Genomic DNA, 26,970 nt, shown 5'->3' with positions numbered 1-26,970 from the left:
ACAGCGGACACCCCGATCTATCGCCAGGAGCCGGAGCTAGCTCCGATTCCTGGCATTAACCCCTTCGTTGCAGCGATCCATTGTGATCGCTGCATCCTAGAGGTTTGTAGAAAATTGACAGCCTTGCCATGCGATGGCAAGGCTGGCGACTGCTACTATGGCAACAGGAGCCCTAACAATGGACACCTGTCTTCCATTACATAAGCTGATTAGGCCCCGCCCAGAGGCGGAGCCTGATCGGCTTGCTGTCAGTGAACAACTGACAGTTCCAATACATTGCACTACATAGGTAGTGCAATGTATTAGAACATCAAACAAACAGTTGGACATTCAATTCCCCTAATGGGACTAAAGAAAGTGTCAAAAAAAGTAAAAATAAAAGTTGTAAAACATACAATAAAAGTTTCAAGTAATAAAATAAAACACAATCGCCCTTTTTCACTTATCAAGTCATTTATTTTAGAAAAAAATAATAAAGCCATACATATTTGGTATCGCAGCGACCGTAATGACCTGAACTATGAAAATATTATGTTATTTATCCAGCGCAGTGAACGCCGTAAAAAAAAAAACCTCAAAAACACTGCCATAATTACTGTTTTTTTGGTCTCTGTCTTCCAAAAATTGAAATAAAAAGTGATCAAAAAGTCGCATGTATCCAAAAATGGTACCTATAAAATCTATACCTCGTCTCACAAAAAACAAGCCCTCACACAGCTCCATCGACGAAAAAATGTAAAAGTTATGGCTCTCACAACTTGGCGACAGAAAAAAATACATTCTCTTTCCAAAAGTAATTTTATTGTGCAAAAAAATTTGGTATTGCCGGAATCGTACTGACCCGCAGAATAAAGGTAACATGTAGTTTATAACGCATGGTAAACACTGTTTAAAAAAAAAAAAAACGAAAAAACTATGGCAGAATTGCTGTTTTTTTTGTCACCTTGCCTTCCAAAAAAAGGATAACAAGTGATCAAAAAGTCGCATGTACCCCAATATGGTACCAATAAAAGCTACAGCTCGTCCCGTAAAAAAAGAGCCCTCATACCACTACGTCTATGAAAAAATAAGATAAGTTAAGGCTCCAATAATTCAGGAAAGAAAAATATCCAGTTGTGAAGTCCCGAGGGGAACGTTTCTTCTGTTTCAAAAGGCGATGTATCAAGGCACTAAAATTAGGGAACCAGGAAGGGGAGGGCCCAAACATATCTGCTGGAAGCGACGGTGCCCGTATTATACCAGGACAACACTTTCCCGGCAAAATTCCCCAAACGGCAAAGGTGCGGAGTGTGGACCAAAAGGGGGATAAGGAAGGACATTTATCAGTGTGACACCGGACTGTGCAGAAAGGATCGATCACAGCGTAACACACATCTATGGATCATTTTATTATTTTTTTTACCTTATTATTATACCACCTGACTATGCCCCTGATGTACTCTGCCCAGCTCAGATATGCCCCACATTATAAACGGAAACAACAGTGATACTCCAAACAAAACTATTACCAAGCAAATTCCACGCTCCAAAACCCAAATGGCCCTCCCACCCATCTGAGCCCTACAGTGTGCCCAAACAGCAGTTTACTTCCACATATATGGAATCACCATACCCGGGAGAACCCTTTTAACAATTTTTGGGGGTGTGTCCCCAGTGGCACAAGCTGGGCTCGACATATTTGACACTGAATTGGCATATCTAGGGAAAATTTTTAATTTGTACCTTCCGCAGCGCAATCATTTATGGAAAAGACCTGTGTAGTGAAAATGCTCACTACACCTCTTAATAAATGCCTTGAGGGGTGCAGTTTCCAAAATGGGGTCACTTCTCAGGGGTTTCTTTTATTATTTCACATCAAAGCCTCTGCAATTGTGAACCAATACTTTATATGTCGCCAAATTAGGCCTCAATTTGACATGGTACTCTTTCACTCCTGAGCCCTGTCGAATGTCCAGGCAAAAGATTAGGGCCACATGTAGGGTGATTCTAAAACAGGGAAACACCGCATAATAATTGAGAGCTGTCTTGTTATGGTGGCACAAGCTGGGCACCACATATTGGCATATCTAAGGAAAAATTCCCATTTTCATTCTCCCACATCGTGTGCACACGAATTTCTGCAAAACACCTGTGGGGTTAATATGCTCACTACACCCCTAGGTGAATACCTTGAGGGTGTTGTTTCCAAAATGGGGTCACTTCTGGGGGGGATCCACTGTTTTAGTCCCACAGGGACTTTGCAAATGCAACATAGCGACCAGAAACCAAATGCAGCAAAATCTGTACACCAAAAGCAAATGGCGCTCCTTCCCTTCTGAGCCTTGCCGTGTGCCCAAACAGCATTTTATGACCACGTGTGGGGTATTGCCGTACTCCAGAGAAGTTGCTTTACAAATGTTTGGGTTCTTTTTTTCCTTTATTTGTTGAGAAAATTAAAAATTTGGAGCTAAAGCTACGTCTTATTGAAGAAAAAGGATTTTTTTATTTTCACTGCCCAATTCTAATAAAATCTATTAGACACCTGTGGGGGCAAAATGCTCACTACACCCCTAGATGGATTCCTCAAGGGGTGTAGTTTTCTCAATGGAGTCACTTTTTTGACGTTTTCACTGTTTTGGTCCTTCAGGGGCTTTGCAAATGCGACATGGCCTGCGCAAACCATTCCTGCTAAATTTGAGCTCCAAAAGCTAAATAGCGCTCTTTCCCTTCTAAGCTCCGCCGTGTGTCCAAAAATCCGTTTATAACCACATGTGGGGTATTGTTTTACTCGGGAGAAATTTCTTTACAAATGCTGTGGTGCTTTTTCTCCTTTAGTACTCGTGGAAATTAGAAAAAAATAGCTAAACCTACATTATCTTTGAAAGAATGACGATTTGCATTTTCACGGCCTAATTCCAATAATTTCTGCAAAAAACCTGCGGGGTCAAAATACTCACTATACCCCTAGATAATTTCCTCAAGGGGTGTAGTTTCCCAAATGGGGTCACTTTTTGTGGATTTCCACTGTTTTGGCACCGAAAGAGCCCTTGAAACCTGACATGGTGCCTAAAATATTTTCTAATAAAAAGGAGGCCCAAAATCCACTATGTGCTCCTTTGCTTCTGAGGCCGGTGCTTCAGTCCATTACCGCACTAGGGCCACATGTGGGATATTTCTAAAAACTGCAGAATCTGGGCAATAAATATTGAGTTGCGTTTCTCTGGTAAAAACTTCAGTGTTACAAAAAAAATAGATTAAAAATGAATTTCTGCAAAAAAAAAATGAAATTTGAAAATTTCACCTCTACGTTGCTTTAATTCCTGTGAAACGTTTAAAGGGTTAAGAAACTTTCTAAATGCTGTTTTGAATACTTTGAGGGGTGAAGTTTTTAAAATGCGGTGACTTTTTGGGGGTTTCTAATATATAAGGCCCTAAAAGCCGCTTGACATCTGAACTGGCCCCTGTAAAAATAGCCTTTTGAAATTTTCTTGAAAATGTGAGAAATTGCTGCTAAAGTTCTAAGCCTTGTGACGTCATAGAAAAATAAAAGGACGTTCAAAAAACGATGCCAATCTAAAGTAGACATATGGGGGATGTTAATTAGCAACAATTTTGTGTGGTATAACTGCCTGTCTTACAAGCAGATACATTTACATTTAGAAAAATGCTAATTTTTGCAATTTTTCACAAAATTTTGGTGTTTTCCACTGGTAAATATTGAATTTATCGACCACATTTTTCCACTATCATAAAGTCCAATGTGTCACGAGAAAACAATCTCAGAATCGCTTTGATAGGTAAAAGCATTCCGGAGTTATTACCACACAAAGTGAAATATGTCAGATTTGAAAAAATGGGTCTGTTCCTGAAGGCCAAAATGAGCTTGGTCCTGAACGCGTTAAGTAAGTCGGAACAACTTACTGCTGCGAGCAGTTCATTTAAAAACTTACCAAAGAGTCGAAACTGCACAGGGCGCATCACTCCAGCAGGTGGAAGGGGGTGCTGCGCTGGCTCCCTTCCCCTGCTTGTGTTTCAGAAGCAGCAGGCCGGCGACTCAGCAGCTTCCCGCGTCCGGTGACTCAGCAGTGCTAGGTCAGCTCCTTGTGGAGGGGGGGGGGGGGCGGCGCCAAATGAGTTATTTTTTTACAACTCCCTTCCTTGATTCAAATCGGTCTAAGTAAAAAAGGGGCGGGGGAGGGGTGTGCATTCAGGCCGCACATCAGAGAGGAGAAATGTTCCTTCCTCTCCTTTACATTGTTAAGTGAGCTCTGATTGGTTGAGCAGCAGGTCCCTCTGTCTGCTCCACCAATCAGCACAGCCTGTCCTGCACACAGACTCAGTGCCTCCCACAGCTCTCCTCTGCTGCTGCCACAGTGAAGACTCCTCCATGGAGCTCAGGACTCTGGTAAGAGCAGCAGCTTTAGTGTAATCCATGTTCAAGTATGTGCTGTGTGAGGGACTTTTTCTTCCCATAGTGTTATCTAGTCATTGTATGGTGGTATTATTCAGTGTTTGAATAATACCACCATACTGTGACTAGATAATACCACCATACACTGAATAATACCACCATACTGTGACTAGATAACACCACTATACACTGAATAATACCACCATACTGTGACTAGATAACACCGCCATACACTGAATAATACTACCATACTGTGACTAGATAATACCACCAGTGTATGGTGGTATTATTCAGTGTTTGGTGGTATTATCTAGTCACAGTATGGTGGTATTATTCAGTGTATAGTGGTGTTATCTAGTCACAGTATGGTGGTATTATTCAGTGTATGGCGGTGTTATCTCATCACAGTATGGTGGTATTATTCAGTGTATGGTGGTATTATCTAGTCACAGTATGGTGGTATTATTCAGTGTATGGTGGTATTATCTAGTCACCGTATGGTGGTATTATTCAGTCTGTGTATGGCAGTGTTATTTAGTCACAGTATGGTGGCATTATTCAGTGTATGGCGGTGTTATCTCATCACAGTATGGTGGTATTATTCAGTGTATGGTGGTATTATCTAGTCACAGTATGGTGATATTATTCAGTGTATGGTGGTATTATCTAGTCACCGTATGGTGGTATTATTCAGTCTGTGTATGGCGGTGTTATTTAGTCACAGTATGGTGGTATTATTCAGTGTATGGTGGTATTATCCAGTCATTGTATGGTGGTAATATTCAGTGTATGGAGGTGTCATCTAGTCACAGTATGGTGGTATTATTCAGGGTATGGTGGTGTTATCTAGTCACAGTATTGTAGTATTATTCAGTGTATGGTAGTAAAATCCAGTCAGTGTATGGTGGTGTTATCTAGTCACAGTATTGTGGTAATATTCAGTGTATGGAGGTGTTATCTAGTCACAGTATGGTGGTATTATTCTGAGTATGGTGGTATTATCTAATCACAGTATGGTGGTATTATCCAGTCAGTGTATGGTGGTGTTATCTAGGCCAGTGGATCCCAACCGGGGTGCCGTGAAAACCCTCTGGGGGTGCCGTGACACTCCTCTGAACCACTGCCACGGCCATGCTGTCTCTCCTCCTCATCATAGCGTGAAGTGGATGTGAGGAGGAGGAGATTTTTTGCAGCCCCCTTCTAGATAGCACCCCTCCACACCCCTTCCTGCACTGTGTACTAGGGGGAGGTGGGGGCTGTATGGCACTGTCTACAAGGGAAGGTTGGGGCTGTATAAAACTGTGTACAAGGGGGAGGTGGGGGCTGTATGACACTGTCTACAAGGGGGAGGTGGGGGGCACTTTGTACAAAGGGGAGGTGGGGTCTGTATAAAACTGTGTACAAGGGGGAGGTGGGGGCTGTATGACACTGTCTACAAGGGGGAGGTGGGGGGCACTTTGTACAAAGGGGAGGTGGGGTCTGTATAAAACTGTCTACAAAGGGGAGGTGGGGGGCACTGTGTACAAGGGGAGGTGGGGGACACTGTGCAAGGGGGAGGTGGCAGGCACTGTACAAGGGGGAGGTGGGGGCTTTATGGCACTGTCTACAAGGTGGAGGTGGGGGCTGTATGGCACTGTCTACAAGGGGGAGGTGGGGGCTGTATGGCACTGTCTACAAGGGGAGGTGCGGGCTGTATGGCACTGTCTACATGAGGGAGGTGGGGGCCATATGACACTGTCTACAATGGAGCTGGGGCTGTATGGCACTGTCTACAAGGGGGTGTGTGGGGGGCTGTATGGCACTGTCTACAAGGGGGAGGTGGGGGCTGTATGGCACTGTCTACAAGGGGGAGGTGGGGGGTTGTATAGCACTGTCTACAAGGAGGAGGTGGGGGATTATGGCACTGTCTACAGGGAGGCTGTATTGCACAACCTACAGAGGGCACTATCTACAAGAGGGGGGCTATGTGTGGCAGCCAGGGGAGGGGACATTATACTGTGTAGGGGCACTATAGGGTGCAATATAATGTGTGTGGCATTCAAGGGGCATAATAATGTGTGAGCACAATTAGAGGACAAAATATTGTGTCCTTAAAGGGGTTATAATATATTATTAAATATTATTATTATACTTTATGGGGGCACTAAAGGGGCATTATACTGTGTGTGTGTGTGTGTGTGTGTGTGTGTGTGTGTGTGTGTGTGTGTGTGTGGCACTAAAGGGGCATTATATTGTGTGGGGGCACTATACTTTTTTATGGTCCATTTTTTTATAATGGGGTGGGGCGCCGAAAGATAATTTCATACGGGGCACCATCTATCCGAAGGCCGGCCCTGCGTCAATACATACAAAATGAAAAGCTTTTGAAAAGCTCATGACATATATACGTTTAACGGATGCGTGTAACGTGTGCCATACAGTGGAATATGTTACCCATAGGCTCCCATGTTTAAAAGAGTAGAAGCGCAGTATACTTTAATTGCAAGATCTCATTAAATGGAATAGCGTAGTCTACCTCTACAAAATTACATATTCAAGCTGACGGAGGCCAAAAGGACACTGTACTGTGGCAGGTGTAATGCCTAGACTTCCCAGCATGAAAATCTCAATGGAGACATTGAGCCAGCAAATGATGATGCGAAATTTAGGCTGTAAGCCTAAAAAATTGTGAATGCATCAATGAGCAATAAGGGGGCATTCACACGTGATTTACTTGCATTGAATTTCTGTAACGTAAAAATACGCTGCGGAAAACCACAATGCCTATGGGAAAACTATTCTGCAATGCAAGAATTAGAGGAATCTGTATGCGTCTTTAGAATATGTTTTCTATAGGCATGTATTTTAGTTTTCCACAGCATGGTCCTCTACTGCGGAAATACAATGCAAGTACGCCACATTTTAGCGCAGCCTAAAACAGACTGTAACCCAAGGTCAGCACAATAGATGTAAGTTGGTTATTTCTATATGGAAAAAAGTGATTGCAGTGCAATACTTTGTACAGTGCGGTGAAATTTGTTGTCGCTTTAAAAGTAATGGAAATAAATGGTACTCTAAAATAGATATATGGTATACTAAGATATATGCTTTCAGCAGCAGTTCTCGTCTATCTTTAAATCTCTATTCTAGTAACTTTAGATATTATAACGAAAATTATAATTATAATAATTAAAAAAAGTGAGAACATAATGGAGGTCTGTATTCTTGTATTTGTTAGACATGTATTTAGGATCTTAGGTGCATAATTACCATATAGATAAATCTTTAGCAAAGTCTTGGTCAATCCTTGGAAATTCCTATATTTTTTCTAACATCACAACAATGTATCTGTCAAATATTGTCAATACAGAGAGAGATTTTCGCAGCAGGTTTTGCTATTGACTAAGCTGGTAAATACGTGATATGTGTGATACATTGCAGCATGGTGCGTTGTCAATATAAAGGTTGCATTCCCATGGTTTTGCTTTGAAAACCATTTTCACCTTCTCTCCAATGGTTGTTTATAGTGGGTTTTTGGTTCTCACTTTTGCACACCTACTCCAAAACAACAGTGTGGTTGAAGCATAATGTTCTGAAATTGACATAGAGCTGATGGTGAAAGCCTCATTTACTTCAGCTATTTTGAGGGTATTAGGACAGATCAGCTTGTTTTTTTTCCCGGAGGCATCCTTTTCTAACTGAAGTTATGAAATAGAAATACATAAAAATAACTACTCTGCATTTGGGTCATATAATGTTCTGTATTTGCTAGAACTGAACAAAGGACTCCAAAGCTTAAATGGCGGTGAGACACACATCTATCAGGCATTTATGGAATATCCCGTGGATATGCCATAGTTACATAGTTTGTACGGTTGAAAAAAGACACATGTCCATCAAGTTCAACCAAGGGATGGGAAAGGGGAGAGCCATTAATCTTCAAGTTGGGAATACCCCTTTTAGAAACATGCAAAATAAAAACTCATTAGAACAGAAGAACTCACAGTATGTCTGAATGTGGGGAAGGATTGTTTTGTTTTAATAATAGGAGTGAGAATAAGAAACAGCGATGGTCATGGTTGAGTTTTCCATAAGATTTTAGTCTACGGGCAGCCATGCAGAATAGGGCACCTGCTCCTCATGTCAAAGTCGAATTATAGTAGATGGTGAAGTTGGCTCTATTCAATATTTATACACATGGGTTTTAGCTCTGATAGAAGAAAAACAACACTAAGCTATTTCCAATATAAGATTGGGTATTAATGGGCGGCTGGTCAGATTTGTTAGATTTACATTGGCTGGTCAGAATCTTACCAGAGATCATTTTGTGCCTCCTGAGATGTAAGGGTGTTGGGGTGAAGATTTTTAATAGGAGATTGGAGGATAAATGGGGTTTTGGGTGGATGTTCTGGTATATCTCCTTTACCAAAGATAAAGACGACCAGCTAACTAGAAGTATGTTGTGGAGAAGGGAGGCCCATGTTATTGGGGCATAGACGATTCAAGTCTAAGTAAAATTATAATGGATTTTTTTTTTAGATTACTGGTAAGTTATTGTTATCCAATATATAACTGGTAAGTTTTGTTATCCAATATATAACCTAGTTTTCATTATTAGTGTTCCATTTTTTTTCATTGTTTGTATTATGGCCAACTAAAAAGATTAATAATTTATTATTTTTATATATTATTGTTATTATTGCTATTATTGTTATTATTATTATTATTATTATTATTATTATTATTATTAATAATAATATATTATGATGTTATTACCATTAACATATATTTGATTTTCTGTAGTCATAAGAAACTCAGAACTACATGAATTATCTTTACAATAATAATAATTAACATACTACTTACTAATTATTAATATTATTATTATTATTATTTTTAAACAATAAGCTTAATCAGAGGTGCACAACCTTTTCTGGTCTGAGGGACACATTTTCAGATTGTATTACTTACTGCCAATGGCCGCAATATAGACTCAAATGGATGTTCCCAAAATGTATGTTATATCGAGCGCATATGCCATACATGTCTCATAGGTGGGGGTCCCTTAATCCCCTTTTCGGCACTCCAGCGAGGATCCTGTAGATATACTATTAATGTCTCAGATGGGAATACCCTAGGCATAACAAAGTAGCAGTTTTCCTGGATCTTTTGACAGCCATGCTTTTCTGTAATCCAAGCATGTTTGTGTCCCAATGGTTAAAGGCCACGAAGAACAACAGTGCGGGCCGCATGCAGGACCCGGGACGCAGGTTGTACAACCCTGCTCTAATTAATACTCACAATCACAGTTTAACCCCTTAATGAACACCAATATCTCTTTTTAAAGCTGTCATTAAGCGCCTTATTGTACACTACCGTGTTTTTTGTCTTTAAATGTATTTTATTTGTTTTTTCATTACAGCAAACAGTAACAACAAACAATAAAAAGAAATTAACAATAGTCATGCCCCAAGTCATCATTTCAAAAGTGTTTAGTATGAAACATGCACGATATAAAAACTAAACTAAAAGAAAAATGATAAAAAAATTGCAAAAATAAAATCGCACAAAATTTAATAAATTAGACAGTAATATATAATGAATATACCTAAAAATAGTGATCATTTTTATTTTATTTCTAATGCATAATACAAAGCCTCATATAGCCATGTCAATAAAAAAAAATAATAAAGTTATGGCTGTTGAAATGCGGAGAGGCAAAACCCCAAAAAATGTAGCGCATCATGAATGCCCAAAGAGGCCTGGTCATTAAAGGGTTAATCCATGAGAATGTGTAAAGTATAAAGTGACCTTCTCCCCATAAGAGAAAACATTCTTTGTTAGATTACTTTGTTAGATTATTGTAGTGCAAAGTTTAATATTGACACAAAATACATAAGACTTTGTCTGCGTTTTGCTCAGCATGTACTTTATGTCAGTAGTTTATTCTTTCAGCTTTGTGGTGTTTCAGTAGTTTTTATCTGTATTTTTATCTGCACTATCATCAGTTTTTCCATTATATTTTTTTCCCATGTTGTAGGGACAAATGCAGTTCTGCAATACGGAAGTCATTTGGAGGTAAAATACAAATCCATATTGACTTCAACGATCAAAAACAGTGCCGTACAGATACGATGCAACATTCAGCATAATAAAAAAATAAGACATGCATTAAAAAAACTTGAAAAAAAAACTTGTAAATGCAAAGAAGTGTAAATAAAACAGCACCTTCTATCTGTGCTGGCACCCTATAATGGAAATGCTGCAATATAGTAGTAAACGTCATGTAAGCACCAAAGAGTTGGTTCGCACTTGCTACCATTGTATACAAAATCTCTAATTAATTGAAATAATGATGAATAAACGTTACCTTTTTGTTTTGGTGACTAATGTCTAAGTGCGGGAATGCAATGTTTGTTCTGCATCAATGAGTGTAGCTCATGCATAGAAAAAAATGAAAAAGGTGATAAGATATAGATATGCATACAATTCTTGTAACAGGTATAAATATTACTGTAGGAGTGCGGGGGGTGCAGAGGTTATAGTCACACCCGACACCTGGTGACATAGAAGGATACCAGTATAAAATGACATTTTGTAGGTTAGGGGCCCTGGTATAAGTTCTGCTTAGGGGCCCAGGAACTTCAAATAATGCCTCTCTGTTACATGTGGTACATGAAATAAACCAATTCTAGAATAAAAAAATATTAGAAAAGATTAGTATAAGATAAATGTGGACACTGACCTGTTGGGATACCATCTTGCAAGCTGGTTAAAAAAGGAACATTAGGAACGTTTTACCATAAAATCAACATAAAACCAATAGAAGTATAACTATTTGAAAGTATTATTAAATAACATGATGATTTTGTAGCTGCAAATATTCCAGAAAATATATATTGTGATACCTATGATGATGTCTACCTCTGTATCCTTCCAGTCACCTTGTATCTTAAAACGTATGCAAGACAAATAAAGCCACATTAAGATCAACTAATATTTGACCTAAATTAAATAGATGATTGTCTGGTTAAATTCCTCGGAGATGTAGTCATAGTTATTTTCTGCTTTGTTGATTTTTCTCATCGTTTCTGCAGCAGCTTTACAATTATGATATAATTGGACACAGTTACAATAAAAATACTGGTCATTTCATGAGTTACTTGGAATATCTATAGACATGATCTAGATTTATTAAAACTCTCCAGTGTTTTTAAAGCAGAAAAAAAACATATCACAGGGGACAGCATCCTTTGGCACTCCAGCTGTTGTGAAACTATAACTCCCAGCATGCCAAATTCTTTATTATTTCATCCAAAGGATGTCACTGGGCATGCTGGGAATTGTAGCTTTACAGCAGCTGCCGTGCCGAGGGTGGGTGACCCCTGTGCATATCCTATTAATGACCTATTTTTTGAAAATGAACATGTAACATCAATGTCACAATCACCATGTCGCAATTCACTAAGCTACTCAGTTCTTGGTTGATTTATCGCCAATTTTGACTGTACCTGAAGCCTGAAATAAGGGATATCTGAGTAATGGATAGCTTCAGACACATTTCTGCTATCTAACTATTTTCCTCGATTATAGATTGTGAAGGGCTCTGGATCCTGCATAATTTGTAATTTTACCAAATCTGGTGTTCATGGTGTCAACTCAATAATCAATGGACGAGCAATTGTTTTTTATAGCACATCAAAATTATTAGCCACATTTCTCCCAAAAACTATGAATTCATACAGTGCAACCATACATTCCCCATGGTTGCCATTAAAAACATTGTATAGGTCATCTAAAATGTGATACAGTCCATGTATATATATATATATATATATATACATGTTTGCTTGATGCCATTCAAGAGTCCGTATCCGTAATGAAGTGTCCCTGGGTCTCAAATCCTGAATCCACTAGGTCCTGACTGCACATTTTGGACAAAAGCTACCCAGATCTAGATCTTTTTATTTTTGCAAGATTACAATACCTTGGAACTACTGTGCAGTACCAACAACAAGACAAAAACAAATGAACCTGATTAAAAAAATGGCTATGTAACATAGTAGTATATGAAATAGTAACACAGTAAGTAAGGCTAAAAAAAAGACACAAGTCCATCCAGTTCAACCTATTATTCTGCAATGTTGATTCCGAGGAAGGCAAAACCACTCATGAGGCAAAAGCCAATTCTCCTCATCTTAGGTAGAAAATTCCTTCCCGACTCCAGTATGTCAATCAAAATAGATTCCTGGATCAACAACCAATCTTTAGTGTTCTAGTGCCCATGACGTCTAATACTTTTACACTCAAGAAAGACATCCAAGACCCTTTAGAACTCTTTTACTAGATTAACCATGACAATGTCCTATGGCAGAGACTTCCATAGTCTCACTGCTCTTTCACTACAGAATCCCCTTCTATGTTTGTGTAGAAACCCTTTTCCCTCTAGACGTAAAGGATTCCGCCTTGTTATAGCAACAGTCCTGGGTATAAATAGATCATAAGAGAGATCTCGGTATTGACCCACATTTATACATAGTCATTAGGTCACAGCTCGGCCGTGTTTTTTCTAAACTAAATAACCACTATTTTTATCATCTTTCTGGATACTGTTGTCCACCCAATCCATTTATTATTTTATGTGCCAGCCTTTGAAACTGCTTAAGCTCTATATACTGGTGCCGAAAACTTTACACAATATTCCATGTGTGGTCTTGCTAGAGCTTTATTAAGTGGTAGAACTATGTTCTTGTCATGTAGCTCTATTCCTCTTTTTATGCATCCCATGAATTTATATGCTTGTGCAGCAGCTGCCTGACACTGGTTGCTACAGTTGAGTTTACTGTTAACTAAAATGTCTAAGTCCTTTTCCATGTCAGTGTTACCCAGTGTTTTCCCATTTAATATGTATTGGTGACATATATTTTCTCTTCCCAAGTGCATAACCTTACATTTACCTGTGTTGAACCTTATTTGCCAGACACAAACACATACGGCATTGGGATTTTTATTTAAAAAAAATCTATTTGGTGTGAATGGGAATTTCATACATTTTAATTCTCAACAATACCAGATAGCAGAGCCCTGCAAACTCTATGAACCTGGAATAACCTTATATTTAGTTACATATTCCCAGATCTTGCTCTATTTTTAAATACTATAAATTATTTTATTTTTTTCTTCAAGTGTCTTTGTTGTTCCTTCATTTCTATATTAGTGTACATACCCTTCTTAGTACAATAAGCATGGCAATGTCATAACCTTTTATATCTCATAAAAATGAAAAGCTTCTGACTGCTGACATTATTGTCTACTGCGCACGTTCTCATAATGAAAATGATGTGACCAGACAAGATTGGATGTATATCAGAGGAGACTGAAGAGAATTTTTATTATAACAGATGGCCAAATAGGCATGAAACCTGATTTGGGGAATATTTTTTATGTTTTATATTTGAAGTGGCAGTATGCATTATTAGAGATGTAAATCTCTGAGACAAAGCAAAGATGGATGAACCTTTTGCAATTATTTTCTATGACAATGGCTTTATAGTACAGATTTCCTAATGTTGTAAATTGTTCTAACTGTAAAGGTGCTTTAAATAAAAAGATGGCAAAATCCAAAAACAGAAAGTTCAAAGTTTTAGAAATTAATGTTGACTCATAACCCGGAGCAGAAAGCCTGAAAAAGTGTAGATCAAGGGCATAATTGGTGAGACGGATCTCATGCCTGGTTGAGCCTATCTCATCGGCCACTGGCGGCAAGACTCTGCGCCGGACGTCCCTCTCCAGAGTAACTACATTTTTAGCAATCAAGACCTGAGTATTTGATCCAAAGGTCGCGGACAGGGCAATAGCCGGCACCATAATGGGGGGCTCATTTTGATCTTTGTTGTTGGATTCTCTCTTGTCTATTTACACCACTGGTTAAGTTTATACACAAAATTCTACTATCCTTCATATATATAGAATTGTTATTGGAGGTTCTCAGAACTGGAGATATGTGAGATAGACTAGTGATCATCGGGCAGGGGTTTTTTCTGAACTTTCTGTCACTTGTCCCACCATAAAAAAAACACTATATTCAGCCTTTCCTTACAAAGATCAGTTAATTGCATTCAATTTCACAACAAAGGAAAATAGACTAAAGGCACTTTTATATGGGTCAATGATGAAGCGCTCATATGATCGATCGTTCTCAATCAATCTGTAAACATGGCAGCGATCGGCTGACAAACTAGCAAACGCTCATTTGTCAGCCGAATCTTTTATGCTGATCATTTGTTGGCGGCACATCTTCCTGTGTTAACAGGGGATGTGGTGCCGACAATATGTGATCTGTATGGGGACAAACTATCGTGTTAACCGTCATTGATCCCCATTTAGCCACGATCATTGCTCTATGTAAATGGTTCAAACGAGCGCCGATCGTAATGTCATTATCGTTGATCGGCGATGGTTACTGGGTATTGATCTTCCCCTGTAAAAAAGGCTTTAAAGGCTTTACCAGGCTTTAAAAGAATCTTCAACACTGAGAAAATAAAATAAATATATACTCTGTTTCTTTTTTGAAATCCCCCAAAACTTCTGTGCCAACGTTTCGTTGTCTCACACAGTTTCTATTTACAACTGTGGCGTGAAGATATGTCATCCCAACATGTGACCAAGTCAGCCAATCAGTGGTTATGTGCCATGGGAGCGGTACTGGATTTGAAAGATTTACTAACCAGCTGATTTGAAAACATTTTGAAAGCCTGATAAAACCCTTGAAATTATTGTCATTGTTGCCTAAGTTTTCATAAAGAAAACCTTTTTTAATTTTTAATTTGTAACTATTATTTTTTTGGGAGGGGGTTGAAGATTTATAATGTCTAGTATGATAGTGAGCTGACTATGCAAGCTATGATTAAAGCTTTCCTATGCCAGAATAAGCTATAACATTATGATTAGGAGTGGTCCTGCAGGTCGGAACAAAAACAATGGAGATGAGGTTTCCTTTGGATTTATCCCTTCAATTAAATGGGACTGGGAGAGTAAAATACGGAGAAGTAGCCTCATCACTTACTGTAACTAGGGTAGCTGCTACTTCATTCTAAGATCAGGCTGCCAGGAACCCCAGCGATCAGGAAGCAATGGCATATCCTAGAGATATATCCTCACTTCTAATGGTATGAAACCCCTTTAATATATGAAAAGCATTGCTCCTTAATGGTTTAAAATCTTTCAAAGAATTGTTCTTAATTATTGTATAATAACAATATACGGACATTGAGAATTACTAACCAAAATATTTGGAAAATACCAACTCCTTATTAATCGGGTGAACATATGGTACATCAATATCATTATATAATAATACCAGGGTGATTCAAAAAGGATGGTGCAAAATTATAGCTTCGGTATTCATGACCGAGAGAACATAACACAAATTTATTAACATGAAGAGACACACTATCTATCCAAGTGTTATCTATACACTACAAACGTTCAAAGTGATATTCATTGATGACACGGCAGATGTCTAGGCAGTAGTCCGGTTCGGTCCAGATGCGTGCCAGCATATCCTCAGATATGGGCTCCACTGTTTCAGTAATGCGTTTCCTTAGGTTGTTCAGATACTGTCGCTGAGGGGCAGATACGCTGAGTCCTTGATGTACCCCCACAGAAAGAAGTTGCAGAGGGTTAGATCTGGCGATCGTGAGGGCCAGCGCAACATTGGTGAATTGTTGTTGCCGGCGCGGCCGATCAAACGTTCCGGTAGAGTTTCATTCAGGTATAATTCAACATCCAAATAGAAATGTGGAGGTGCACCATCCTGCTGATAGACTACAGTTGGCAGATCTTCTTCTATCTGTGGCATAAGCCATGTCCAGGTAGGAGTGGCCCGTGACAGTATCCTCTGCAAAAAAGAAGGGACCGTAGACTTTGCGTCTGCTCATTGCATAGAACCTGTTTACTTTGGATTCCCTCATGTGCTTGATAAGGACACATGGTTTTTCTGAGTCCCAAATTCTAATGTTGTGGCGATTGACCTTCCCACTGAGGTGAAAGTTAGCCTCATTGCTGAACACCAGCCTGTCAGCGAATCTGTCCTCTTCCAATCAGCCCTGCAAGTCAATGCAAAAGTCACGTAGTTTCGTTTTGTCGTCTGGTTTCATCTCCTGAAGAAGATGTAATCTGTATGGCTTACAATGCAGACGTTTTCGGAATATAGGCCATACCGTGCTCTGTGGCACCTATAGTTCCATACTAGTCAGCCTGGTCGACTTTTTAGGACTACGCTCGCTCACAGCTCGAATCCAGTTCACTATCTCTTCTGAAGTCTTTGGGCGGCCCAAACATTTCCCATGACATAAATACCCAGTGGTTTTAGATTGCATCACCCAATGTGAAATGCAGTTTCTATGTAGAGCACATTTACCAAATTTATTCAGAAAGTTTTGTTGTACTGTCACAACAGACCTGTTCTTTGATGTCGCCATCTTATGTCACACTATGTAAGCACAATTCAAATTTGGCTCTTGAAAATGAAATTGGTTTGCAATGGGCAACTAAGCCAGTTTTTGCTTTGATTTTCAGTCACTGGATATTTACCAATGACTTTAACTACAGGCCTTTACTTTTGCACCATTATTTTTGAATCACCCTGTGTAATATTATAATATACATTGAAACCTCTTTGAGACGATCACCCAATACCGCAATGTTCTCTCAAAGAAGAGGTCAATATACATAGGATATAAAGGAAACAAAAATCTGCTATAGATCAGGGGTGATTTTCTCAAAGTGATGGTCTTTTGGAGAATGTTCACTACTATTTTATTCTAAGCTGTGTTATACTATACTATAATATACTATATTTTTATTACTTATATACTCTTGTCCTCCATGTCTAAAAAGACAATCTAGTTACCATATTTTTCAGACTGTAAGACGCAGTTCTTAGCAAGAATACATCTTGCTAAAAAGTTCCTGCGTCTTATAGTCGGCAGTCAAGGGACCCAGCAGAGCCGGGCCCCCTGACCCTTCTTACTTAACCCCTTCCCGACACATCATGGGGAGGGGATGATGTTTGGAGCAGAGTGGGCTCACGCGCTGAGTCCGCTCCATACACTGCATGTGTCAGCTGTGTTTTACAGCTGACACGCTGCTGTAACGGCCAGGAACAGCGATGGCGCTGTGCACTTCCTGGTTAGGTGGTTGGGAGTTACGGAAATATCCGAGTGCTCACTGAGCTTTGCTGTTTCCGTAACTCCCATAGAAGTGAATGGGAGTTACGGAAACAACGTAGCACCGCGAGCAACGCTGTTTCCGGAACTCGGTAGCTACGAAAACATCGCTCATGGTCGAGTTACGGAAATAGCGTAACTTGCTGAGCTATGATGTTTCCGGAAGTCTCATAGAACTGAATAGTCGTTACGGAAACAGTGTAACATGCTACACTGCTTCTGTAACTACCATTCACTACTATGGGAGTTATGGAAACCGCGCAGCTCAGATGTTACGCTGTTTCCGTAACTCGTCCATGTATTGCAGTGTATTGTACCAGCGATCTAATGATTGCTTGTTCAAGTTCCCTAGAGGAACTAATAAAATGTGTAAAAAAAACAAAGTTAGATACATTTTCAGGAGTGTAAAAAAATATTAAAAGTTAAAAAAAAAACCTTTTCCCATTTTTCCCCAAGCAAGTGTAAAAAATAAAAAAAATCAGTATCGCTGCGTTCGTAAAAGTCTTAACTATTACAATATAGCATTATTTGACATGGTGAACGGCATAAAAAAACATTTTAAATTCCAGAATCGTTGTTTTTTTGTCACCATAGCGCTAAAAAGAATGAAATAAAAAGTGCTAAATAATCATATGTACCAAAAAATGGTGCTAATAAAAACTACAGCTCGTCCCGCAATAAATAAGCCCTCGCACCGCTTAAACGATGAAAAAATATAAAAGTTATGGCTCTCAGAATCTGGTGAAACAGAACAAATAATTTTTTTTTAACCAATAGTTTTTCCTTTGTAAAAGTAGTCAAATAAGATTTTTTTTCATATTTGCTGTTGTCTAAAACCTGGGTGCGTCTTATAGTCCGAAAAATACGGTATCTCAAAAGCTTTAGATATCTATACATAATACAGACCATAACCAAAACAAATGGCAACTTTAGACACCAATTTACTTTTTATTGCTACTGATAAAAAGAATCGTCAGTACCCAGGGAATGATTGTGTTTTGAGCCTATATACATACATACATATTTATTAAGTACATTTATTGCGGTAAGAGTGGTAAACATTGATTTGACATCTAATATGAAACCTTATTTTTATTGAATTCCTATCATCTAACAACAGCATAGAGGAAAAATAAAGCTGTGTGCTTTGCCTAATGCGTAGCGTACAGCCTTTCCCTCCTGGTGACATGACATCATCAGATTTTTTTATATGCTTGAAATTACTGTATTAACTTCTGTCTGGTGGCGTTAAATGAAATGTAAGATCTGTATGTAGACATAAATGTAAGCAATAAGAAAATTCATAATCAATTTTCCATATTTTAAAAATTGAACTAGAATTAGTATAAAACCATCTGCATATGTGTAGAGCTCTGGCGCACACAGGGACAGGTGGGGCGCAGTGATAAATTCAGAGCCTTTTCCTAATTTTTCTCAGGTTTAAGGGAAGTAATTGGATATAGCTGATATTGGCAAAATAATTTGAAAAAATAAATGGTATGTTATTGGTATATTACTACTTCTATATTATGTTTTATGTTATTTGCATATTTTTACCAGTTTCGTGTATTAGTGATAAATACATTTCAAATTATTGTCACTTAGTACAATATTTAAAAAAAATAGCAATTTCCTAGTTTTACAAAAAAGGCACTAAATTTAACCAGAGACTATAAAATAGCTCGAAAATATGTTATTATTGTTAAAATATGAAGTGCTTATCGTACATTAACACATTTAAAATATTAGTTTAATCTCAGGGGAAATATACTTGTAGGTATTGCCATCAGTGAGGCTGCTGTGATATACAGCAGAGAAAGATTGGTGCCTAAAATAGCGGAATTAAAGGGCTTTTCCGGTTTTATGTAAAAAAAAAAAAAAAAAACCTGTATACAACTTTCTAATATGTGTTATAGTTTTATTATTTACCATATTTTAAATATTTGTTTGCTGTGAGTGAATGAAAACATTCCTGTTTATATTCCTAAAGTGGATACAGCTGTATCCTGTCTAGGTAATGTTCTGTGAACTAAACAGCCTGGACTCCAAACTGATACATTGTAGGAAACTACCCCGCACCTGAGAGCAGGACTAGGTATGGACAGGCTTGCTGCTTCTAAATGTAAACTAGTGTTCTCATTCACTGACAGTAAACACATATCTTGAAAATGGTAAGGAATTGAAACACAAAGTATATAGGAAAGTTGTATAATTTTTCATTTATACACTGAAAAAAGGGTATTCCAGATGTTCTAAATGTATTTATAGAATAGGATGATGTTATAATTAGATTTAAAATTATGATCACATACCTTCCTTATATCGGTACAGTTGACACCTGTCTGCACAGTAGAATGGTATAGCCCATAGATCAATCCTGTGTAATGCATCCATGGGTTAACTGAATAGGATTAAAAATGGTGTCAATCATGTGATCCCGCACATGTCACTAGGGTTACATAATATAATTATATATACATTATATATTATATATGTGTCATGTATGCTGGTTCAACACGCAGGACTCCTACAAGGACAGGGGCTGGCTGGCAAATTCTAGACTTGAGGGTAAGCCCACAGCACTAGCCCGTGACCCTGTTCAACGATGCACATCCGCTGGGAGTTATGGAAAGAGCCAAGCATGCAGAGTTCCATTACTGTCACATCCATATGGATACTGCGGCATCAAGTTGTAGGACCCACGTTCTCCCAATAGGTGGTGAGATTTCTCCAGAGGTGGAATCTGAACCGATCGGTCATCAAAATATTCAAGTAATCCGACAAAAAAAAACTTTCTGTATTTGATATGCTTCTTTTGAAGTATACGGAGGTCTAGTAAGGCCTCGTTCACTTCTAAGGAGGCTGTAGTACATGTCCATACAATAACTGTGTGCATAAGGCCTGAAGGTAAGGTTACATATAGCGGCTGATGTGCTACCCCACTGAGTAAAAAAATAAAATACGTACAAAGCGATTCACAGTTTAACTGATCTGTTGCGTTTTTCTATCGTAGCCGCAGTATATCCTATGTAGCGGTCAGTTGTGGGATAAAAAAAAAATGCAATAAAATGGCCTTTTTAATAGTCATGTGGTAGAATTGAGGCCAGCATCACATTGCATCTAAAACTGGGTATTATTATTTTGTTCTATGTTGTAAAATATTTTGGAAACACAACTCAATAGGGAGATTTATCAACACCAGTACAAAGGAAAAGTGGAGCAGGTGCCTTCAGCAACCAATCAGTTTGCTTCTTTAATTTTCAAAATGGCCTCTAAAAAAAGCTGAAAAGTTTTCTTTGGGTACCTGCTCTAGTTTTAGTAAATCTGCCCCAATGTTTCACTGTGTTTTGCCGAACAAAAAATATAATTTACTGCCTTATATGTATTGTATTTCTACCACTAGGAGGTAATAAAGTGTTTTGGGTTGATAATGTGAAGCTTAAATGATTTGTTCCAACATAATAATGGAAAACAAATACTAGAACCTCAAACCACAGAGTACAGAGCGACACATCTGCTGTTACCTACCGCTACTATCAACACCTGTATGCCCCCGACATCCATAAACTAGAGTATCCGTTTATATGGATGTCGGTAGCGTGAAGATATTGATAGTAGCGGTAGGTAACAGCAGCTGTGTCGCTCTGTGATTAGAGGTTATAGTATCTGTTATCCATTGTTATGTTGTAAAAAATAATTTAGGCTTCACATTATTGAGTCTTCGAAAGTCCTTGAGTTCTGTGGATTCCCTACCATTGTATTTTCTGCTCATAGCCCTTTTTATGCAGGACCAATTTTCACCCCAAAGACTACGGACCCTGTAAATATTTAAATCCACCTAAAAGAAGACATGGGTGCTCTGTGTTGCTCATGTATTGATGCTTGTTTAAAGGGAACCTGTCATGTTGAACATGATGTCCTATCTGCTAGCAGCATGTTATAGAGCAGAAGAAGCAGAGCAGATCGATATATAGTTTTGTAGGAAAAGCCTCAGTGTAACTTGTAATTTATTTATCCAAAGCCCCACTATTTCTATGCTTAATTTTCCAGTGTTCGGTCCTTTTTTTTTTTTTTTTTGGCTATTTGTTTGGGCAATTTTTTTAATTTTAATTTTTCCTTTTCAATTTACCAAAATCAAATAACAAAGATTATACAAAATACCTGGGAACACCGTATACAAAAATTTCCAACCCCCCTACCCTACCCACTTCAGCAGCCAGAGAAAAAAAAGAGAAAAGAAGAAAAAAAAAAGTGGTCGGTCCTTCTAAATGATTGACAGCCTGTCCTGTATAAGTGGGCATACAGAGATAGCTGTCAATCACCATGTAGGACCTCCCACTGGACTCCTAAGCCCAGAATATGCTAAGGTTTCAATAGGTTCTACTGAATCTTTTGCCACAAAGATATATATCAATCTGCTTTGCTCCTCCTGCTCTATAACATACAACCCAAAGATTGGTCTGAATTTGTATCGTGACAAGATCCCTTTACCAGCACATCATGGGATATAACATGGTATAGCAAGTAAAACTGATTGAAACATTAACATTACTTTCTCAAGTTATCATATTATTTATGATTTGTGACAAGATCCGAATGTGTTTAATAAGAAATTGATGCATTCTGCAGTTGTATTATTACCCATATGTTATATCCTCTAAGTTACAAAGTATAATAGCAGCATAAAATATATACAAAAATATATTGAAAAAGATGAAAATGTGGGAATCATTTTAAAATGTAACAGGTGACATGACATGTAAGTGTTAAATAAATCTATCATTAAATACAAGCCAGCAAATGCAAGCCATGCACACCAGAGGCTATCTGCTCAGTCCAAGATTAAAAACGGTAACTTTATTTCATTTCTAATATATTTTGCTGAACTTGTTTATTGAACAAGATTTTCTGCTTATAGCAAACAAAATGAAAAATACATTATTGGCGAGGAATGCAATTTTGAATATATTGATATTACATATTGCCAAGCAAAATATTTCAAGAGATCTCCCTTCACCAATAACGAGAGAAAATGAAAGCAGCTAACCTGTAGGAATGATTCCTGAAAATGCCCTAAATCATAAACTACGGAGAGCCTAATACCAAAATAGTCAAAGTTTTACTTAGATAAAAAGAAAGTTGACCTTTAGGCTCACTAGAGAGTGTGCAGTCACAATATCATATACATTTTTTTTTCTTCCTTTTTTCTATTTTTCATTTTGATTTTTTTTTTTAAGATTAGTTTTTAGTCTTCACAAAGGTAAGAAAGATGACTAGGGGTAAAATGTCATGTTTAAATCACAAAAAAAATAATATATTCTGTCGATTGTACCACCAAGTTCCCGTTATTTAAATAAAACTATTTTTACTAGGCTAAAAAATGTGTCAGGCATGTTCTAAATATCACTTTCAGGTGCGCTCAGTCATGTGACACCTACGCTACTGCCAGGGTGGGCAACATTTCAATATGGCAGCTAGAAACAATACGTCATGGGGCCTAACAAAAAAACATAAATATTTAATACTGTACTTTATGCATCTTAACTAGATTTCTCAAGCCTATTCATTACTGGGTTTCAAGTGAAGGGATAAGGGGGTGTCCTACTCTCTCTTGTAAGTTCCTTGGATCAGCACCTCTCCCACACTGCTTTCCAAGGTCGAGAGTACTGTGAAGTCTCACATGGTCTTTAGATCCTCGGAAAGGGCAGAAGGGAAGCCTGACAATAAAATACCCACCTGCCGACCCCAATACTAAGTACTACAAAAGGTGCTTAGGGGAGTACCAAGAGCTTCTCTATCAATAAAAACCGAATAATCTAAGTTATTTATCCAAAAATATCCTTCTTTTCATTGAAACTGAAATTCCTTTAAAAATAATTGAACAGTATAAATGACTTGTGAGAATTGTGTTGCAATTATGCATATGGTTTGTTTCATTGTCAGATAGTGAAGTCATGGATTTCCTTGTGTTTTTGATATATAACATACATTTGCAAGGAGTCCCATTTGTGTGAGGATACTCGAGGTATTCAGATTACAAAGTAGAAACAGATTGTTAGAATGGTTTGTGGATAACAGGCTGAGGAGGTGGGTTATTATACTGTACTTTGGGCTTAGTTGTGGGCCTGGAATGTACAGGAACATTGTCCTTATCAATGTTGTAACATACTGTATGCCAGAAAGGCGTTTTCTAGTAAAAAGTTTTAAAGGAGTATTCTCACTGATATGCCCTCACTATGTGATCAATAGCGGTCCAACTTCCAGGATGCATATTTATGTCACTGTTATGTCAGCACTACTGCCGACCTGTGTAGAGACTGCAACTGAGCTTCATTCACTTGGATGGGACTGTGTTACAGTTCTCTACACTGTGTGTGGTAGTGACTGGCGCTGTGCAGGGCACCAGTCAAGGGCACCTTGTCCCTTTATTCTAGTCATCTGTGGGGTTTTATATTGTTGGTCCTTACCGATCAGTAAGTTGTGTCACTCAGTGGATTATTTTGTTGTCAATGAAGTGGTCATCTCAAATGGACAGTCTCTCCAAAAAAAAAAGGAGAAAGGAAAACCTTGACCCGGGCTAACTTGATGGCTTGTATCACTCGCTTTCATTTTAATGAAGAATAAGTTTAAATGTGAGTTTGTCCATATGTCACAAACTGTACAATGCTATGTATTCTGGATATGTTATTCCAATGTTTGTAATGTAGCTTGCGCTCACTTCATACGTTATCTGCCACACTGAGAAAGGTCAAGTATTAGTTTTTATCTGCTAAACTTAAGTCATGGGGATAATGACACTATTTTCCAGCCCCCTGAACTTTTCCAGCCCCCTGCTGATCGTATCGTTTGAAAAAACTGAAATATTATCGTTGTTGGCAGCACATCTCCCTGTGTAAACATGGAGATGTGCTGCCGACATGAAATGTATGAGCATGATTAGCGATCAGAGTAACCACCGCTGGTCCCCATCCATAGCTCTGTGTGACAGGAGCAAACGAGCGCCAATCAATGATGTCTAGTTGATCGGCGCTTGCTTTATTGGCCGGTGTAAGAGGGCTTTAATGGTCATCCTCGTCCAGCATTATAAATGTATTAGTTTTGCAACTTACCTTATGTTACAAAAATGCTCCAATTGCGAGCTATTCCTTTTACTTCCTTATAATGGTGCAAGCAGTTTATTTAGATGAAGAGAGAGCCAGCATACAGCACTACTTACATACAGCGCTGAGCTGCCCCCTCTCCTACTCATCCTCTCACTGTGTATAAGCTGTAGGCTCTCCCTCTTCTTGAGTTATATAGTGCTGGGCTCTCCCTCTAAAAATATATGTAATGGAAGGCATTGTAAAGCTTCTTCTAGAGAGGAGGCAAAGGCAGGGAAACAGAACGATCTGCGTTGCCAGTCTGAAGAAAATCTGGCAAACCATTGGAGCAATAAATTGGGAGATCTTTGGATCCATGTAAGATACAGATACTGTTTGTTAGAAAGATATTGGCATGCACTATATTATGCGTTATTTTCTTCTTTTTTTTCCTCATTAATTTTGGGGCAAACCCTTTAAATGGGACTATGCTGCAATACCAATCCCAGCCAATGAACAAAAGTGGTGCTATTTCTGGAAGAATAAAAAAACAACCTTATTTTTCTAATTGTGTACAACTCGTTTAAGCTTTTTAGTATTCATTATACTGCTCAGTTTTTTCAGGAAATCACTGTAAAAATTTTGACTTCAATATCTAGCAAAACAGGCTCTGTAGATTGTTGAAATATGATTTATGAACTCGACTAATTAAGACAAAATTAATGTACTGTGGCTTCTTCTTTGTGCATTGTGCTTTATGATCTCACTGAACTTAACTGTCCATCTTGGGAATATTTTGTTGCATGAAAAAATAAATATGTGCAGCGGGTCAGCTTAAAATGAATCATTTAGAAATATTACACTAAGAAGAAAAACATCCACCAGCAGCTTTTGATTTAGAATTGCTGTCCTTTGAGCAATATGTTCACTATCATAGCAGCTGCCGGACAAATGAGCCAGTTCTAATGAATAAACTGATCTTCATATTTAGAGCTTGATATGTGAACTGTATTTAAAATAATTATTAGGGTGCATTTGGGCGACTTTTATATGAAACGGTCATTTATAAAGTCTCCCAGCAGAAAATCACAGCCAACAATATTCTTGTAATCAAAAAAATATTATGAGTCTCTTGAGGAATGCCTCTACTACTTTATAGTCAGATGTTCATTATATTTTACAGTCATTCCATTAACTTAAAAATTATCCAAGTTAACATATGAAATGAAAAAAATATTTGCATAGTACGTGTTACTTATAGATTTACATATAGTATACCTATACAAGACAAGCACAGATAACATTAATACATGCAGGAAGTACATACCGTACCGTAATCAGAGTTCACCTACTGTACCAATTATTTTTATTTAAATACGCCAAAAATGCTTTGCTGTTCAATTTCATGATATGATTTTAAAAGGGACGTAGCTCCATTTTCTGTAACAGAGCTTCAAATCACAAGCCACATTGTTAAAAAATAAAATTGTTCCTGCTTGAATCCACCACTAGGGGGAGCTAACTGCAGACAGATTTATACAGCATTTAAATAACAAATCTATCTACAGTAAGGTCCTAAGCTCCCCCTAGTGGGGAGATCAGTGTTACTAAAGGCAAATTGTTTATATTTTAACAGGCCAGAACCAGTATTATGGACAAAGGATGGTGGAGAGCTTCCAGATCCGGATAGAATGATGGTGAATGGACGTGAATTAACAATAACTTTCTTGAACAAAACAGACAATGGAACATATCGATGTGAAGCAACCAACTCCATTGGTAAAAACAGTGCAGAATACATTTTGATAATAAACGGTAGGTTTACTAAATATTCAAATTTTTCTATCAGAGATATGAGAGTGATCATTCTTTATCATTGTGCTACATATATTGGGCTTCATGTATTAAAGTTTTTATTAGAGGAAAAGTGGCATAGCAACAGTATAGCGTATATAATATAAGAGTATATGTTTCATCTTTCTGATGCAATGCAGTTTAAGAAGTGAAAACTGAGCTATGGTTGGGTATGAGAATATTGGGCAATAATTGGGCAAACGTGGATTACTGAATTGCTCACTTCACTCAACTGTAGGCAAAGCTGCACATTTTCAGCAGTCCATTATAATGCAGTGTTGATGGGACGTTTGCACAAAGCATATTTTGTCGTTTCTCCGTTTCCTACAACATTAATCTCAGGGTCTTATATATATATAAATATATATATATATATATATATATATATATATATATATATATATATATATATATAGAATATGTCATAATACTGTGCCTT

At 38.0% G+C, this 26,970-nt stretch overlaps 1 protein-coding gene across 3 annotated transcripts in view; it reads left to right on the top strand.

Annotated features, from left to right (window-relative positions):
- Positions 1-26,970, top strand: part of CADM2 (cell adhesion molecule 2) — a 1,303,436-nt gene that overhangs the window by 1,149,563 nt on the left and 126,903 nt on the right. For all 3 annotated transcript variants that reach the window (XM_075854469.1, XM_075854468.1, XM_075854470.1), the window contains one exon: positions 26,314-26,492. In XM_075854469.1, coding sequence (XP_075710584.1) covers positions 26,314-26,492 — 179 coding nt within the window. The remainder of the gene's footprint in view (positions 1-26,313; positions 26,493-26,970) is intronic.

This window comes from Rhinoderma darwinii, chromosome 2, assembly GCF_050947455.1.
Source record: "Rhinoderma darwinii isolate aRhiDar2 chromosome 2, aRhiDar2.hap1, whole genome shotgun sequence".
In the NCBI taxonomy this organism is placed as follows: Eukaryota; Metazoa; Chordata; class Amphibia; order Anura; family Rhinodermatidae; genus Rhinoderma; species Rhinoderma darwinii.
This window is presented reverse-complemented; position numbering and strand designations above follow the sequence as displayed.